This window comes from Gigantopelta aegis, chromosome 1 (genome assembly GCF_016097555.1).
Source record: "Gigantopelta aegis isolate Gae_Host chromosome 1, Gae_host_genome, whole genome shotgun sequence".
In the NCBI taxonomy this organism is placed as follows: domain Eukaryota; kingdom Metazoa; phylum Mollusca; class Gastropoda; order Neomphalida; family Peltospiridae; genus Gigantopelta; species Gigantopelta aegis.
Genome location: NC_054699.1, coordinates 37,929,873 through 37,950,202, shown reverse-complemented (window position 1 = coordinate 37,950,202; position 20,330 = coordinate 37,929,873). Strand labels below are relative to the sequence as shown.

Below are 20,330 nucleotides of genomic sequence, written 5' to 3'. Positions count from 1 at the left end.
GAATGCATTTCCCCTTATTTGTACAAAGTACAACTCCGTAAAGGAGTGTCAGTGATCAACCATGACCGATTAAAATTGTGTAATGATCGGAGGGTACCACCATGGTTAGATCGGGCAAAAGGGGAGTTACTGGGTCAGAAGAAGGAAACAACAGAGGGTAGACAAACTAGGGCCAAGACGGGGGGAAAAACAAAGAGCCAACAAACTTATTGTTTTTGTCTGGGGCCTTACACAGGTGACTTTATGATACAATGCGACAGGTGTAAAGAATGGTATCATGGTGTGTGTGTGGAGGTAACCCCGGAGGAGGGTAGTTTGATGGACTTGTACATTTGTCCCGTGTGTGGAGCAGACTCACCGCAGTGAGTACCGTCAGAGGGGTGGTGAGTACGGTGTGTTCCATATTGTGCCTCTTAGGACTAGTTGCACTCTCACTTCATAGTCTCCCTTTTTCTGTAATTCAGTTCTCCTTGGTTGTTGTCTCTTTGCACTGTTTAACCACGCTTTACTGTGCTTGATTGTTGTGGTTGGTGTGCTCGTTGATATGGTGCTTAATTATATCTATTGTTATTTCTTACTTTTTATTAATTATGATTGATTTCTTGAAATTAATTAGTGCTAATACATACCTAACAGACTGGTTGGTGAGTATGTAAATTGTTTTTGTTTGTTTTTTAGGTTATCTTGCATGATTTGCTAATTAAAGTATGTATTTGCTAATTTTATGTTTATTGGTGTTGTCCTGGATGGTGTTGGGAGATGAGGTGCACAGAGAGGTTCCCGACAAAGGACACTCTAATTATTCATTACTGTAGGTTGGCTTGTTCGGGTTAGTATTATTTAGGTCCTTTTGAACTGTTCTTTTCTTTCTCATAGAAAATGAATCACGAGGACCAAACAGTTGTGGGTAGGTGGGGGAGTGACGCTCCCCCCCCCCCCCCCCCCGCCTGATGAAGGAGCACCAGCAGAGGTGGGCCCACCACCTCACGAAGCACCAGCCGAGGTGGAGGTGCCACCTCAAGAGGAGCCAGCCGAGGTGGGCCCGCCATCTCATGAGGAGTCCGTCGAGGTGGGTGTATCGCCTCAGGAAGGGGACCTGGGGGAGGTAAGTGTGTCTCCACCGGCGGCGGCGGGGTCGTCACTCCAATCGGAGGATTCCCTGCCCGATATCCCTCCTTTCTGTTTTCCCAGGCCGATGGACTTAAAGGAGGGCTCTTCCCCTCCAAGATTTTTACCCCGGGGGAGAGGTCGGGGAATCTTGGGGGCATGGGAAAGGGGAAAGTTGCCTACATTCGGGTTTCTCATTTCCCGTCCGGGACTGTCTGGGCCTGGTCAGTCCAGGTTTCTGCCGGGACTATTAGTGCCAGGGCCGAGTCAGCCCAGGTTTCCGCTGGGAGTGGCCTTACCCCGGCCTCCACCGGGGTTGGGCTCGCCCAGATCTCAGTTAGGTCTGTGTTCCCCCCGACCCACCTCACCGGAATCGACCGAGTCGGTTTCGCCCAAGGATGCTGGGCGTACGCCCGGACCGGTTAGCCTTGGGGAAAAGAGGAAGGGGTCAGACACGGGTAAAGGACGGGGGGGGGGGGGGGGGGGGGGGGGGTAAGAAGTCTCGGGACGCAAAATGTCCAGTCCCAGGCTGTGGGACATGCACCCGTAAATTACGGGCGCATGCCCTGTCAGTACACATCCCGGGAATCTTGGGGGCAGCAAATCCACGTACCCCAAACCTGGCTACCATTCGGTGGGCGGCAGTGAGAGACCTGGCAAGGAGGGTCTGCGGACCGTCGGGTACTCCGCGTCAGTTGGCTAGTAGACTGGGACCAGTGATCCCGAGTATGGTGGGCCCGTCAGAGGTGGACGTGCCCGCAATAGAACAGATGGCCCGTTTTCTGGGTGAGCCATCTCAGCAGTTTACTCTACATCCAGTGTTGAGCATGTCTGCGCTCATACACTGGAGAGCGTTGTTACATGCGGTGGCGTTGTTGTCCCTGGAGGACCGCCGATGGTTTTTGGGATGGTCGGCTCAAGGGTTAGATATTCCTCGGAATAAGTGTATCCCGGCGGGGGCAGAGATTTCTCACGACGACGCCCCGGGAAGGTTGGTAATAACGGGGAGCGGGGAGTCTCCGTCGGTGGAAGGAGATACTAGGGTGGTCTCAGTTGGGGCAGAGCCCGGTGAGAGCTGGGCGGCTTCTTCTGGGCAATTAGTCGAGGGGAGGGGTCGACTTCAAGGGGTGGATGCCCATTTTCATCCAAAGTCTTGTGCCCGGGTAATGAAACTGGGCACAGATCCCAGTTTGGAGAAAGTGGTGCGGTACAACTATCCACACCGTATTCCCTGCCCCGTTATTGATGTGATAGGTGGGGTGTCAGTGTACATCGAGCCGGGTCACTTTCCACCTACGGTGGAATGTTACCCGGCCTGGAAAGTGGTGGTAGGGATTCATCCCCGGTTTGCAACCACGGTCCAAGACGCGGATAGGGGATGGGTGGAGAAGATGGCCAATAAGAAAGGGGTGGCTGTCTTCATTGGTTTAGACTTTTCAGCCGACGTGGGGACGTGGAGGGCCCAGGAGTTGTTGATGAAAGCACTCCTGGAGGCCAGCAAGCCGTCCACGCCTGTAGTGGCGAGTTTTGTGGGGGGGAATTGGAGTCGTGGCTCTCTCGCGGCTGGTATACTTCTCCTCCAGGAGAGGTGCCCCCCAACCCAAAAAATTCACTTAACCTCTTTCGACGGGGGGTGCCAAGCAGTGAAGGATGCCTGTAGGCTGTTCCCGGAGGCCTATTTTGGGGTCTCCGGGAAGGTGTTTGCAATGGACGGGGAACAACGCCAGGCAATGGCGCTTATCACCGTCGATCGTCTTCTATTGGAGACAAATGCCCCTCATGTCGGACTGAGGGGCCAAGGTCCTAGCGGCCCGAGTTACCTCGGAGAGGTGGCAGCCGAGGTGGCCAGGGTTCGAAACACCTCCCTGGAAGCAGTGCTGCAAAGCACTGTTTCCAACGCCCGGCGTTTGTACGGGCTGGTTAACCAGTAAAGGGGGGCAAGTACAGTAAGGTATTATGGGTTAAGTTTGTACGGAACGGGTTGGTACCCGGCATTAGCTGGGAACACCCCTCCATATCAGGCTCCACTACATATTTTAGTCAGGCGATATGTACTGAATTTAAAATATTCGATAATTATTATTTCAATATGGTGGGGGATTTTCACTGGTGGTATATTTTAATTATGGTCTGCTAGACAAGAGAATTAGGGCTAAATTCGAATAACTGTATTATATGTCTAATTTTAATGTTTTATTTCAGGTCTAACAATATTATCCAGTTAAATGTATTTCAGGTGAATGGTTGGTGTTCAGCATCCACTTGGGGAACAGTTAATTGGGTATGGGAGACCTGTGGGTAAGCAATAATAGAAGATGTCCCAGGAAGGGGGGTTGGATTTTGGGTAATTGGGAACAGACCTGATTTTTAAGGGGTCTCTTCTCAGGTAAGTATGTAATACTCAGAAGATAAAACAGGACATAAAATTATATTTTTCCTGGATGATGCAGACCTTTTCCATCCTTTGGTGAGGGGGAGGGAAGGTATCTACCATGAAAAATCCTGTTTTATCTGGTGTTCCTTAGGGAGAGGGTCCCAAATTATTTTGTGGGGGAATAATAGTTAATTCTCAATTAACTATTGCTAAGTTGAGGGATAATTATTTGAATTATGACTTTTTTAGTAAGGATGTAATTAGGAGGCCAACATCATATAGGGCAAAATATGATGGACCAGTTTTTTGTTAGGTTTGTGTAATATAATGTAATATAGTTGCCTTGAGTGACATTTGCACAAAAGGCTGAGTTGGAATTTATTTAACTGTTAAGTTTTAAGTGTTTAACTTTAAAGTGTTTAACTTTACGTGTTATTCAAGGAGTAGTTCTTGGTGTTTCATTATTAATATTCATGGATGTGACTTTAACTGTGCTTAATGCATAACTTTAATATTCCTGGATGTGACTTTAACTGTGCTTAATGCATAATTTGAATATTCATGGATGTGACTTTAACTATGCTCAATGGATAATATTCGTGGATATAACTTTAATGGCTTTTCTGGATGCCACCGCCAGATAAGTCAGTATCTTTTTTTACAAACATGATATGACTGTTTCTTTTGGGGGGTAGTCTTAACCTATAACAACAGGAAACCCTGGATGTTTCCAAAGAACCTGTTTATTCCTGAATGATCATCGAATCCTGGCCCGGATGACTCCGAGCCAGTAACCTACTGGTTAAGTGTGTGATGTTCCCTGGAAATTCGGGAGGTGATCTTCTCTTCTATAAAACGGGGGAGAGTGTGGTGACTCGCGACCAGTCGACGACAGGATGTCAAAGTTGGAACTGGTCCGCCGCCTGACACCCCTGGAGACAAATAATCTACTGGTGCCTTACCATGTAGGGAATGGCGGGACAAAGGGACTCACCCATTGGACGAGGAGCGTCACATGGGAACAAAACGACAGCAGACGATTCTGGAAGGCGAAGCCCTCACGCTTGCGACTGAAACCGATATAGAGGCCAGAAGCAGACTACATACAGATAATCAGATAAATCTTAGTAACCTTTAATTATAATCTAAATACTCGGTAAAATCACGACAGCACCTTCCTAGTCCACTGCACTTTCATACCGGTCACGAGATACATTGTTGTATACATGATTATAAGCGTAAGTGGCAGGCAAAACAAAAAATAAACCCCCTCAACAATTATACCCCCCCCCCCCCCCCAAGAAAACCCCAGTAACAACACAAATCTGCGCCCAAATATAGAATAGCCTACAAAACAATAGCCCACACACCAGTACACACGCACAACTCAAAACATAACCCAGACGAACACGCACATTTGAAAAAAAAAAGTTTTATCTATGCACATATACACGCGCGCGCGCGCGCACACACACACACATACATATATATAAACTATCGTTGCTGCTAAAGTGATATACAGTGCAATAACAGTGGCAAATATTAATCACATTTGTATTATTATTTGTTTATTTTGTTTTGTTTTGTTTGGGGGGGGGGGGGGGGGGGGCTATTTCAAAACCTATTTACGAAACGCCATGTGAGAAGACAGACTGGCCGGACAAGCATTGATGCATATGTATCGTTCTGTGAACAACTATGTGAGCAAAACGTAGGTCATCATGGTGCTTTTCGACTAGATAGATATTATTTGATGGTGATTAGTGCATCGAATAATATTATATACGTGTAAAATTGTGTCCATTACACATGGCCTGACAATGACACTGAACTATATGATGTGTATTTATGTGGATTGCTCTGTAATTCTGATAGTTGGTATATATATATATGGAATGCTTATTGGTTGTGCATAAATATTAATAATTGCAGGTACATAGTCGATCGTAACTATTAAATTACATATGAAATTGTGTCCGTTACACCTTGTCTGACAATGACACTGGTCTCGCTATTCCGATTTGCTTGCGTATTTTCACCAATAATGCATTTATTTGCATCGTCAGTATTTAATTAAATTTAATATACGTCATGATGTACGATTTGTTACCTGTGTTTATTCCACTGAAAAATATGTGCATGTTTGCTCCCGAAACTGTCTTTATTACCGAGTCAGACAGTAAAAGCCTTATCGTTAGGCGAAGAAGTGAATTTCTGTATTGTTAGTTTAATGATTAACTGCAGCATAGGTCGTAGTTAATAATGCAGCTAGCGGTACACAAAAATCGCAGCTAGTCATTTAGTCAAATTAATGTACACTTCCGTTCGTACAGAGTGATAGATACAAAAACACATGCGTTAGTCCATGGGCTAGGTGGGGCCACCTTGCACCCCCGCCGCATCTTAACTTCTTTGGTATATTTTTATACCTATGAGTCTAGTAATTCAGAAAAATGATGTTAACAGGAAAACCATTGGTACTCAGTATGTGTACAAGCCATGAGTTTGGCTCCATGCTACAACAACGACATGTGGCTAAATTGGGGGTAGCGGAAACATTATTAATATCGGCACTTTATATTCTTATAATATGCCCATATTTGGTATCAATGGCACGGGAATGATCCACTCTACACTTCAATATTAATAATTTGAAGAATTTCCCATTTGTTATGTAACTAGAAGCCAATAAGTGGCGCTTTTTGAAAGAAAGTGAAAATTTTAGACTTTTTGCAATAAAATCGCCAGTGTGCATGAAATGTGAATGAATCAGGTAATCTTAGCTTAGAATATATGAAAAAGGAACCTGGAATAATTTTGGTGATACTATATTAGTTTTGGGACACTAATAAGGCAGTTTAACCCCTCCATATCCATCACCAAAATTTCACTAAATTTATTTTTCTACAAAAGTTACGCTAAGTAAAATGTATTTTAATTATTTCCTGCCAAATGCTGTTAAGCAGTTTTTTTGTGTTCATATGACACATTTCATTTCTTTGGTCAACATATTAACCTTTATATTAATCACACCTAACTGTTTTTATCTAATTATTATGTTTGTGCACGGACCATCTCAAGACGATCCTTTAGATCCACCTAATGGTACAACTCAAATGGAAAGCAGTCTAGGTGTCATCGTCACTGGCCGTGTTTGATTCATCATCTGTGTCCTCATCATCGCTGTATTCCTCATCTTTTGAATCAGTTTATTAAGATGTCGTTTTAACGAGTCAATCATCAATGGGCCCCTCGTCCTTTGTCTCCCCAAGACGAGTTCGTAAATATTTCTCTTGAGCACAAAACATATTTTACATTTTCTTTTCTGTAAAAGGAGATTGCACACAATCTGACAAACAATAATAGTAATATAAAACTTTATTAACGTCAAAAAATAAAAGAACAAGTCGACGACTTCTCTACAATTCAGCAGAAACAAAGGGCCTTTGTTGCAAGCGACTGGAGCGTGAACGCGCCGGAAATAATTTAGTGGCTGATTGGGGCCGCTTAGCGCAAATCAAGGGCAGACAAGTATGTTTCTAATACAGGCTATAGCCTCTATTAGAAATTCGCAAGAAAAAATAGGTAGAGTTACTTCCCCATACCAATTCCGGTGCGTTGCGGTTACTTCAGCGATAGCCGATGGCCACAGCTGTTTGTGAATCTTCAGTTGAGATTTATGCATGCCAGTCCCAGGCATCATAAATGTCGCCACCTATGCTTTAAAAATAAAGAATGATACAGGTAAAAATTAAATTGATGAAATTGCATTTTGTTATAACTGACCATGTGTTAAATATAGGAGATGAATCTAGCGAGCTGTCACAGACCCTGATTGTTTTGGTTTTCTTGCATGGAAATGTTAGATTTTTTGTTTCAAAGCTGCAATCTCGCCTCACATTAATTATCATAATTTCATTTAAACATACAAACACACCTGCAGTTGTAATGAATTGTGTGTGACAGTAACACAGATATATAACAGATAATAGAAACATATGTTTATAGTGCGTCCCACGGGGAACGCATTTTTTGATACTATGGAATTTACTACAAGTTATTTATTTCTGAGCCGCTTGTTTTCTAAATTACACACAAAAATAGTATATTTTTGTTATTTCCAAACAAAACGTTTAGTTTTATTTTTACGTCAAACCAAACTTAAATTATTTAAAAAAAAAAAAAAAACATTTTTGTAGGAGGATGGGACGGACTATATGTAATATTCCGATCAGAACAGTCCCCTTCCCCAAGTGCTATATTATGTTTGTTTTGTTTTTTTCAGTGTATTTCTGGGGACGCATGACCCGACCCCTCCCCTAAAAACACCACTAGCCAGTCTAGACTTCCTCTACACAATTTCCTGCACATGCGCCTGTTTGACTAAATATTTCGTTTGCTGTAAATTAATTAGGCCTATATACATTGCATTATAAAGTGTAAATTTTGCTGTAATAACAGTTAATATATAATTTAACCTAAAAACATCTACCTATAATAACAGTACTTGTTTTGTTTACATAAAAATATGTGTAAACATATTTATGTTAGTCTTGCATGCCGATTATTCAAGGTTAAAAATTAAAATGAAGACATTGTTCTATATACATGATTATAAGCGTAAGTGGCAGGCAAAACTAAAAACCTAATATTTTAAAAATACCCCCCACCTCCACAATTTTACCTTCCCCGCAAAGAAAACTCCAGTAACAACAACAAATCTGCCCCAAAATAAACAATAGCCTACAAAATAAGCCCACACACCAGTACACACGCACAACCAAAAACATAACCCAGACTAACATGCACATTTGAAAAAAAAAGAGTTTTATCTATGTACATATACCAGTGGCGTATGAAGGTGGCAAGGCGGGGGGATGTATGCGCGCGCAAACACACACACAAAACACACAAAACACACACACAGACACACACATACACATACACACACAGACACACAAAAAACACACACACACACACAGAGAGAGAGAGAGAGAGAGAGAGAGAGAGAGAGAGAGAGAGAGAGAGAGAGAGAGAGAGAGAGAGAGAGATATTAGTGGCGCAGGAAGGTGCCAACAAGTGTGGGGAGGGAGCCACACTTTTATATGTACACACTTTTACACTATTATAAAGCAACATTTCTGAAAAGTGGGGGCACATGCCCCCTTGCTTCCTACGCCAAGTGAATATATATATATACACACACACAGAACATACACAAAGACACACACAAAACAACACAAACACACACAGAACACACACACACACACACACAGATATATTAGTGGCGCAGGAAGGTGCCAAAAAGTGTGGAGGGAGCCACACTTTTATATGTACACACTTTTACACTATTATAAAGCAACATTTCTGAAAAGTGGGGGGCACATGCCCCCTTGCTTCCTACGCCAAGTGAATATATATATATACACACACACAGAACATACACACAGACACACACAAAACACACAAAACACACAAACACACACAGAACACACACACACACACAGATATATTAGTGGCGCAGGAAGGTGCCAAAAAGTGTGGAGGGAGCCACACTTTTATATGTACACACTTTTACACTATTATAAAGCAACATTTCTGAAAAGTGGGGGGCACATGCCCCCTTGCTTCCTACGCCAAGTGAATATATATACACACACACACACACACACACACGTGTGTGTATATATATATATATATATATATATATATATATATATATATATATATATATATTGTTGTGGCCGCGTCCCAAGGATATCAACAATGTCCAGAGAATATAAATAACATCCACAGATGACAAAGCCGAAGTGTTCCAGTTTTCAGAATTATAAATTTATTAAAGTTAATGTTCACAGGTAAGTTTCCAACATATAAATAGATATCTTCCTTTCAACTCTAGTTATATCGAACCAGTGAAGACTGTATCTTCAATAAATGTAAACAGCTTACAGTTGCTTATAAATATTACTTCCATAAAACAAGTTAATTAAATAGAGATGGTAATAAAATTTACTTTAAAAATATGTTAAAGTTATTCCAGTATCAATTGAAATGTATGTAATGTAATAAAATCTAAAAGTTGGACAAGGGAACATGAACGTACAAGTTTGGTTGTCGGAGAATGAGTGCTGACGTCCATTGACGTCGTCCTTTTATACTTTTTGAGAAGTACAACGTGACGCCACAACAGCCAGTCAGAAATTACGTTACGCTAGGAAGAGATCTACCTTTACAAAATAAATAATATTTCATTTAATAATTACGTTATGCAGACAATTGCTCAATAAATAAAGTAATTGCTTTTTGGTCCAGCTTCCGTTTGCAATTTACAGTTTGTAAATGCACACTCTAGATCCTGAGAAACTTCAACTTTTATAAATACGTCAGTTCAGCCCATAGCAAAAGCATTACAAACTTGAAATAATTTATACTGGAAATTTCTAAAGTGCATAGACATAAAACTAACATTTCTTAATTGCTTTTTTAGTCTAAAATTAGCGTAAAAACAATTTCACAGAAAAAGCCTTTAGAATATTTATAAAAACGACATTATTAACCAGGCACAGAAACACGCTATTGAGCATTGCAAATACATTGGAAATTCGGGCTAATAATACAAACAAATTCTAATGTGCATAAACATGAGACTATCACAACACAATTGCTTTTTTTGTCTAATTTCAATATAAAATAGTTTTAATGAAAAAGCCTTTGGAAATATTGTAAAAACAGCATTATTCAATAGGCACAAAAAGACGCTATGGTGCATTGCAAATACATTGGGAATTCGGGCTAATAATACAAACAAATTCTAATGTGCATAAACACGAAGACTATCACTACACAATTGATTTTTTTGTCAAATTTCAATATAAAATAGTTTTAATGAAAAAGCCTTTGGGGATATTACAAAAACAGCATTTTTATACTGTTGTTTATAAACATTGTGTACCGATATATCCGACCTTAGCAACCTGTATGTGTAAACAGGTTCTCCGCGTACAAGGATATAGTTCCTAAAAGCACTAATATTAAGGTTAACCCTTGGCTACATGACAGGCCAAAGACCTTAACCGACACCCAGTACGGTGGAGGCTTTTCGCATGCATGGGTTATAGACGTGTTACGAAAGCTACGGGTTTTGGATGGTATACCTCGTGAATGGTGATCCTCATCGGTCGGAAGATGTGTAAACGAGCGTAATAGCAAAACAATATATTCGACTCGGGTGTGCCGGGTCATAGGATCGATCGCCCTTCATGTATTAACCCACCCTCTGGTGCTTTACCGTCGTGGTAGTATATGGGCGTCAGTGAATTTCCTTTGGGCTTCACATTGGAGGCACGCACCCTGTACACCCACTTCCCCTACTTCCTACGGGCATGTTATGGGGGTACAAGCCTATTTGGGGGTTTTATGCATAGTAGAAGAAGAAAAAGAGAATGTTTTCGGCCTACAATTGGGGTCTGTATTAATGGGGAGCTAAATTATTAATTTTGAATAGTCTCAAATGGGATTTCGTAACATCAGGAGAAGAAAGGTTATTTTGTGTAATACGACAAAACTGTATTTTTTACGGTCGTCAATTATTACAATAATATTAATTCTTCAAACTGCATTTTGTCTGACTAACAATAATAACACACAAATTAATAATCCAGTCCTCAAAGTACACAGAACAGGAATTTCATAAAAAAACAGGCTTTGGATGATTTTGTTTTTAATATTATGGGAAAAATATTAAATTGTTGAAGATATGAAGTAAAATGTATAAATAGTTTGTCGAGTTAACCGGCACCTTTTTTTTCACAAAAAGCAAGTCGTCAAACACAGGCGCGGATCTACTTTTTAATAATAATATATTTCAGAGGTAAATATATCTTCATAGTCATACAGGCTGCCTTTTTTTAGTGGTGTAGAGGATAGGGGCACACCCCCCCCCCCCCCCCCCCCCCCTCGCGTACGTTTATGAATATATTGGTCGGCTGGGTGCTTCTGGGAAATATTTTCCTGTATATAATGTATGTTAGTGTACTTTGGAATACTATAGGTACCCTTTTTAAAACGTTGCACACACACCCCTCCCTAGAAAAGTCATGTATCTTCTTCTGAATACACATCTGAAGGTTTCAATTGGCCCCTAAGATACATAGCCCTAACACACTGACGTAAAAACCAAACTTTGTGCCAAAATCCTTCACCGTCATCAGAGCAAATCCAGCGTTAAACCTGCCCATAAGTGCAGCTTTATCGAGCTGAGCATTTGTAACCTGGTGTCAGCCTGAGGTCATTGAAACCCGTCTACGTGAAACGAGCAATGCAAATAGCCCATGGGTTGACCCGAAGGTAACCTGCAGGTTTTCACAACCCACTGATAAGGGGATAAGGCGTCTACGTGAAACGAGCAATGCAAATAGCCCATGGGTTGACCCGGAGGTAACCTGCAGGTTTTCACAACCCACTGATAAGGGGATAAGGCGTCTACGTGAAACGAGCAATGCAAATAGCCCATGGGTTGACCCGAAGGTAACCTGCAGGTTTTCATAACCCACTGATAAGGGGATAAGGCGTCTGATGGTGGCATTTGTTCTGTTTCGCTTCCATTGTCTGCTAATGACCGACTGTGAGACATTCATTTGGTGAGCTGTGTAAGTCTGGGTTTGCCCAGCCAGGAGCATCCCCATGGCTCCAAGACGTTCCTCCAAATTCAATCAGGTATTGTTACATTTCAGCAAGTGACTGAGCAATCACAATCCTTGCAGCCTTTTATGCTCAAAACGTGCACGTGCAACATATTTTAAGCGGTTCAGTTGAGAGACTTGAGAAAAACCATTTAAGTGTGGAAGGAAATAAACATAATTGATGTATTGAGATATCACTTCACATGTTGGTGATCAATGATGACTTGGCTGCACTGTATATAAATTGAAATTCAATGTCCTAAGGATCATAACATGTTAATGTTCCTGCTTTTTGTGAACTGTATGTATAAAACAATAGGAAAGATGTATATATTATTAAATAGACAACCTCATGGTGTTTTATCGAATACGATTTTTATGTCAACTCGTTTTGTCTGAAAAACATATTTGATCTTCTTTTTTTTTATACTTTTATCCCACTGCCCCTTTCCTTTCTCTGCTTTGAATGCCATCTAATCTCTGCCCAATCTGGCAACTGTTCCTATCTTTCAACTTTCGCTGTCCAGCTCCACATTCAAGTCTACGTGCTTGTCTGTCGTGGCTATCAATGCCACACACCTGCCATTCCCCATCAGATTTAACTGTGGGCTTAGTCTGACCACTTCGGAGAATGTTCAGTAGTTACTTCTGGCATTGTTAAGAGGCACTTGTAACCACCTACTGTATTCCCTGCTAACACTACTACCAGCAGTCGTTAGATAGTGCCGTGGGTCAGACCAGCTTTATTAGTGGCAGAGGACAAGGATGTCATGTGGGTGCAGGGAAATACACAGAGACTGCACCCGTGGAGGAAGTTGAGACATGGTGTGGACAGCTCAGAAGATAAGAGTTGGAGTAAATTCGTGAAACAAAAGTTTGTTTTGTTTAACGACACTACTAGAGCATATTTATTTATTAATCATCGGCAACTGAATGTCAAACATTTGGTAATTGTGATATATAGTCTTAGAGAGGAAACCTGCTACATTTTTCCATTAGTATCAAGATACATGTGTATTTTATATGCACCATCTGACAGAGAGGATAGCACATACCACGGCCTATGATATACCAGTAATGGTGCACTGGCTGGAATATAAAATAGCCCAATGGGCCCACCGACGGGGATCTATCCCAGTCCGACTGTGCATCAAGCAAGCGCTTTACCACTGGGCTACGTCTCGCCCCAATATTTGTGAAAATATGGCTTTCACACAACTGTTGACATAAAGATGGTATTATATTAATTACAACCCCTCCCCCCAAAAACCCCCACACAAAAAACAACAACAAACAAACAAACAAACAAACACTGCACTGGACTAGAATAGTTTCTCACAAATGAAGTTGCAACCTCTGCAAGGGTAGTCCTTCCACTGGTATGTGATTGAAGAGATCACCGCACAGTTTTCACGGGTGCCACCATTTGGCTCGCCGCGTACCCAGTTTGAAAAACCGACGTCTTTTCCATTCTCCCAGACAAATCTGCCTTCTTGTTGCACGTCTGTCAAACCAATGAAGTACATACCCTCGTCTGAAGAATTTAAAATAAAAATCAAGCATATTAGACAAGCTTACAAGTTCAATATACAGTGAAAGAAATTAAAGTTTGATTTTGTTGTTTCGTTTTAATTTTATTTCGTTATTATTATTATTATTATTATTATTATTATTATTTTGGTCTTGTTTAGTCTTGTTTTGCCGTGGGTTTGTGTGTATGCACATGTGTGAGATTTTTGGGGGCGTTTTATTTATTCTTGCTTTGCTTAATGGTAGCAATTAGTTTCATGGGCTGCACAAAATAAGTGTTCACAATTTATGGTAGAGGGACATCGGTTGACGTCAGCATAAGTTATAATCAACTGTAGTTCTGATTGTACGTCACTACAATCAACTATAGTAATCGTACATCAATACAGTCAGCAGTAGTTACGATCGTACATCACTACAATCAACTATAGTAATCATACATCAATACAGTCAACTGTAGTAATCGTACATCACTACAATCAACTATAGTAATCGTACATCAATACAGTCAGCTGTAGTTACGATCGTACATCACTACAATCAACTATAGTAATCGTACATCACTACAATCAACTGTAGTAATCGTACATCAATACAGTCAGCTGTAGTTACGATCGTACATCACTACAATCAACTATAGCAATCGTACATCAATAGTCAGCTGTAGTTACGATCGTACATCATTACAATCAAATGTAGTAATCGTACATCAATACAGTCAGCTGTAGTTACGATCGTACATCACTACAATCAACTGTAGTAATCGTACATCAATACAGTCAGCTGTAGTTACGATCGTACATCACTACAATCAACTGTAGTAATCTTACATCAATACAGTCAGTTGTAGTTACGATCGTACATCACTACAATCAACTATAGTAATCGTACATCAATACAGTCAGCTGTAGTAATCGTACATCAATACAGTCAACTGTAGTTACGATCGTACATCACTACAATCAACTATGGTAATCGTACATCAATACAGTCAAATACAGTTACGATCGTACATCACTACAATCAACAATAACAATCACTCATCAATACAATCAACTGTAGTTACGACCGCACATCACTACAATCAACTATAATAATCATTCATCAATATAGTTAACTGTAGTTACGATCGTACATCACTCCAATCAACTATGGTAATCGTACACCAATACAGTCAACTGTAGTAGTTACGATCCTACATCACAATCAACTATAGTGACCCTACATCAATACAGTGCACTGTAGTTACGATCGTACATCACTCCAATCAACTATATTAATCGTACATCACTACAATCAACTGTAGTAGTTACGATCCTACATCATAATCAACTATAGTGACCCTACATCAATACAGTGCACTGTAGTTACGATCGTACATCACTCCAATCAACTATGGTAATCGTACATCAATACAGTCAACTGTAGTAGTTACGATCGTACATCACTACAATCAACTATAGTAATCTTACATCACTACAATCAACTGTAGTAATCGTACATCAATACAGTCAACTGTAGTTACGATCATACATCACTCCAATCAACTATGGTAATCGTACATCAATAGACAGTTGTAGTTACGATCGTACATCAGTACAATCAATTATAGTAATCTTACATGACTACAATCAACTGTAGTAATCGTACATCAATACAATCAACTGTAGTAGTTACGATCGTACATCACTACAATCAACTATGGTAATCGTACATCAATACAGTCAGCTGTAGTTACGATCGTATATCACTACAATCGACTATAGTAATCTTACATCACTACAATCAACTGTAGTAATCGTACATCAATACAGTCAACTGTAGTTACGATCGTACATCACTACAATCAACTGTAGTAATCGTACATCAATACAGTCAGCTGTAGTTACGATCGTACATCACTACAATCAACTATAGTAATCTTACATCACTACAATCAACTGTAGTAATCGTGCATCAATACAGTCAGCTGTAGTTACGATCGTACATCACTACAATCAACTATAGTAATCTTTCATCACTACAATCAACTGTGGTAATCGTACATCAATACAGTCAACTGTAGTTACGATCGTACATCACTACAATCAACTATGGTAATCGTACATCAATACAGTCAAATACAGTTACGATCGTACATCACTACAATCAACAATAACAATCATTCATCAATACAACCAACTGTAGTTACGACCGCACATCACTACAATCAACTATAATAATCATTCATCAATATAGTTAACTGTAGTTACGATCGTACATCACTCCAATCAACTATGGTAATCGTACACCAATACAGTCAACTGTAGTAGTTACGATCCTACATCACAATCAACTATAGTGACCCTACATCAATACAGTGCACTGTAGTTACGATCGTACATCACTCCAATCAACTATATTAATCGTACATCACTACAATCAACTGTAGTAGTTACGATCCTACATCACAATCAACTATAGTGACCCTACATCAATACAGTGCACTGTAGTTACGATCGTACATCATTACAATCAAATGTAGTAATCGTACATCAATACAGTCAGCTGTAGTTACGATCGTACATCACTACAATCAACTGTAGTAATCGTACATCAATACATTCAGCTGTAGTTACGATCGTACATCACTACAATCAACTGTAGTAATCGTACATCAATACAGTCAGCTGTAGTTACGATCGTACATCACTACAATCAACTATAGCAATCGTACATCAATATAGTCAAACACACTTATGATCGTACATCACTACAATCAACTATAGTAATCATTCATCAATACAACCAACTGTAGTTACGACTATAATACATCACCACAATCAACTAATTATTATCATACATTACTACAATCAATCGGACATCAATACAATCAACTGTAGTTACTATTGGACATCACTACAGTCAACTGTAGTTACTATCGGACATCACTACAATCAACTGTAGTTACGACCATAATATATCACTACAATCAACTAATTATTATCATACATTACTACAATCCATCGGACATCAATACAATCAACTGTAGTTACTATCGGACATCACTACAGTCAACTGTAGGTAAGATCGTATATACGACATCAACTTTAGTTCCAACAATACATCACTACAGTCAACTTTAGTTATGATTGTACCAAACAAAAATATGTCTTTAACGACACCACTAGGGTTCATTGATTTATTTATAATCGCTTGTTTGATGTCAAACATTTGGCAATTCTAACATATAATTGTAGAGAGGAAACCCGCTATATTTTTCCAATAGTAGCAAGGGATTTTATATGCACCATTACACAGACAGGATATACCAGTCATGGTCCATTAGCTAGAAGGAGAAATAGTCCAATGAGCCACTGATGGGGATCAATCCTAGATCGACTTTGCAGCAGACAAACGCTTTACCACTGGGATATGTTCAGCCCCTTTAAGGTTGTACTTCACTACAGTCAACTGTAGTTACTATCATGAACTGTTAAATTTCTAGTTTGTTTTGTTTAACGACACCACTAGAGTACATTAATTTGCTAATCATGAGCTAATGAATGTCAAATATTTGGTAAATCTTACTTAGTTTTAGAAAAAACCTGCAACATTTTTCGATTAGTATTAATGGTAAAAAAATAAGTGCATTTCCCACAAACAGGACAGCACATACCACGACATTTGATATACTAGTCATGTGGCAATGGTTTGATGCAGAACAAAACAATCAGAGAATAGGTCCATCGTGAAGTTTTGATCCTGCACCCCAAGCGAGCTAAATCCTGCACCATGATCAAATATGACTACAATCAATTGTAACTACACACCTACAATCATCAACTGTAACTACGACCACTACAGTGAAATGTAGTTACGATCGTGCATGACTACAATCAAATGTCACCACGTTGATACTTCACTACAATCGACTAGTTACGATCGTACAGGAGTACTATGATGAACTGTAGTTACGATCGTGCATGGCTAAAATCAAATGTTGTTTTAATTATGCATTATTTATTTACCGAGTCAAATTAAAAACTTCACAACGTTAAATGTGAATAAAGTCAACGAGTGTTGAAAGCAGGTATTTTTTTTTTTAGGAATAAATATGTTTAATGGCAATGTCAACACTCCATCTGAAACCCATCACAGCCCACGTGACCCGATCCATAGCACGTGCACATCACCACTGAGGCGAACGTGGTGTTGCACTTGCCACTGGTCACATGACTACAATAACACACGTGTTGTCATCTTTACTGACAGTAGTCTGATAAAACGAAAAAGCACATTGAAACGATATTAATTACGACCTGTTTCGATGTCATGAGTCACAAATGTGCAGCGTGAACGTACCGTCGTCATGTTGCACTCGGGGACGGCAGTAGCCAATGTTGTAAGGTCGTTTGGTTCCAGTCAACGGGCAGTTTATGATCTGCGGACACGAGTACAACAAACGGACACCATACCTGATCGCCCTCGACCAGGTAGACCACGTGTGACGTCACAGGCAGATGGCCGTTATATCGTGTGACGTCACAGGCAGATGGCCGTTATATCGTGTTACTTCACCTCCGCAACCGTTTCATGACAGCTACAGCGACAACGAATGAACTTTTTAGACGTCAGGTGTCCGAGCTAAACGATCAGAAATCGGCTGAGAACCGCTCACCTCCACGCACGGCGCCCAAATGCTGGACCCATTTTGACGCAATTACATCGACGTCAACATCAACTGTGGGCACAACAGCATTTACAGTGGATTCGGAGGGACTGGAATGGAGTCGTGTTTAGCAATGAATCAAGATTCACACTGTGATTTGCCGATGGCAGGAAGAGGGTTTGGAGACGATGTGATGAACGTCATGCACAGTGTTGTGTCAATGAAATTGACAGATTCGGAGGCGGAAGGTTCATGGGTGCTTTTTGTGGGAATGGCCTTTCTCGACTTTCTGTCATCCGTGGCAACCTCAACGCTGCTGCATACCGCGACCAGGTGCTAGCCCAGAAACTTGTGCCCTTCATGGCAGCTCAAGGTCCAGGCCTGATCTTTCAGCACGAGAACGCCATACTCCACACGGCCATCTTGACATGGGATTACCTGAGTAACGCGGGAATCAATGGTATGGGGTGGTCTTCAAGGTCGCCCGACTTGAATCCTATCGAGCACGTCTGGGGTGAGCTGGCAAGAGGACTGTGCACTCTCAGGAACCCTTCACAGACTTTGCAGGAACTGTGGAACAATGGCGCCGTATCCCTAATGCAGTGTTTACATGTATCAGGCAGTCAGTGACGAGGCGTTGCATTGCAACTGTGGGTACACATGGAGGGCTTACGCACTACTGTACCTGTGATTCCATCAGACAAAGGGCTCCTAGAATTTTTATAAAATCCGCTAGCCATGGGATCAGTGATTTAAAAAATGTACTAGCCACGATTAAAAATTCACTAGCCCTACTTTACTTTAAGTCAATACAATTTTACTAAATAATCTTATAATCAGATATGTCACCTAAAGAGCGAGATAAAGCTTAAAAACACTAACTTTGGGGGTTGGGGTCAGTGCAGGATATTCATATTTACAAAATAGACTTAACTGTAACATTTGAAGAAGAAAAAATTGACTAGCCGTCGGGCATGGCAATAGTAGTTATTTACTAGCCCAGCATTGAATATCACTAGCCATGGGAGTGGGGCTACCATAATCTAGAAACCTTGCAGACAGATTCCGTTTGTGAATTACCATTTTGACTGCTTCTGGTTTTAGCGAATACTGTGGGCGCATCAAAAAGATTTTGAACTCAACATTTATTCCTATTCTGCCTTTGGACGTAATACAATTATAACATACATTATTCAACATGTTCTTCTGTCATATTTGTAAACTGGCCGATATGAAACTGTTCTTAAGATTTTTATTTGACTCCAGGGCTAGAAATGAAAAAAAAAATCTACATGCACCAGGTGCATGCTGAAAAAAAAGTTACATGCACCATTAAAATTCTGCATGCACCAAAAATAAGGTAAATCCTGTTAACAATGAGGAAAATACTGTTTTAATTACCTTGATTACAGTGTTGATTATCATTTAAATTAGCCTACGGAATTCGACGAGAAGTTGCGATTGAAATAATCACTGGCTGACTTCGAGTCAACTACGCGAGTAACGCACCTGCACGTTCGCAATCATCTGATCAAGTGCCCATATCTGAGGTCGAAAATGTTCAAGGCAGTTACGGTACTTTGTATTGATCACAGATCTGGCGAGATATTGCCGGCAATTTTTGCAAATATATTTCACGGAAATGACCGAAAGGGCGCCATTGTTGTAAGTAGGATTATGGGATACAAAATGGATGCGCCCATAAGATAAAAGTTATCGTTTTCATGTGGCTAACAGATTACGAAATGCATACGCAAAATTCAACAACTTGAGTCTGAATCTGGTAGACAACAGGATACTAGTATACGCAATACACAGTACTTGAAAAATATCAGCATGCACCGCGTGCACCCAGTTTTAAAAGTTACATGCACACGCAAAAATCAGCATGCACCAGTGCATGTACTAACACTGCATTTCGAGCCCTGGACTCTGTATATTACAATCAAATGTAAATATGATTGTACATTGTACAGTTACGATT

The 20,330-nt window shown here is 40.5% G+C and overlaps 2 protein-coding genes across 3 annotated transcripts in view; one reads left to right on the top strand and one right to left on the bottom strand.

Moving 5' to 3' along the window:
• The first annotated feature begins 1,601 nt into the window (after positions 1–1,601).
• On the top strand, positions 1,602–5,412 carry LOC121374682 (3'-5' ssDNA/RNA exonuclease TatD-like). Its single transcript, XM_041501789.1, has one exon. It carries the CDS (start codon positions 1,836–1,838, stop codon positions 3,036–3,038), a length of 1,203 nt encoding a protein of 400 aa, XP_041357723.1. The 5' UTR covers positions 1,602–1,835; the 3' UTR covers positions 3,039–5,412.
• A 134-nt stretch (positions 5,413–5,546) lies between these two features.
• LOC121374690 (lectin BRA-3-like) overlaps positions 5,547–20,330 on the bottom strand; it is a 49,396-nt gene continuing 34,612 nt past the window's right edge. The window contains exons 4-5 of one of the 2 annotated variants that reach the window (XM_041501805.1): positions 13,505–13,699; positions 5,547–7,201 (exon numbers count right to left, since the gene is read on the bottom strand). In XM_041501805.1, the coding sequence (XP_041357739.1) occupies positions 7,197–7,201; positions 13,505–13,699 (200 nt within the window). In that variant the 3' untranslated portion in view covers positions 5,547–7,196. Of the gene's footprint in view, positions 7,202–13,247; positions 13,700–20,330 lie in introns of those variants that run through there. The other variant, XM_041501798.1, reaches the window with a different exon arrangement.

Coding starts and splice junctions, on each gene's coding strand:
- LOC121374682 (XM_041501789.1), top strand. CDS start 1,836: ATGGTGGGCCCGTCAGAGGTGGACGTGCCCGCAATAGAACAGATGGCC.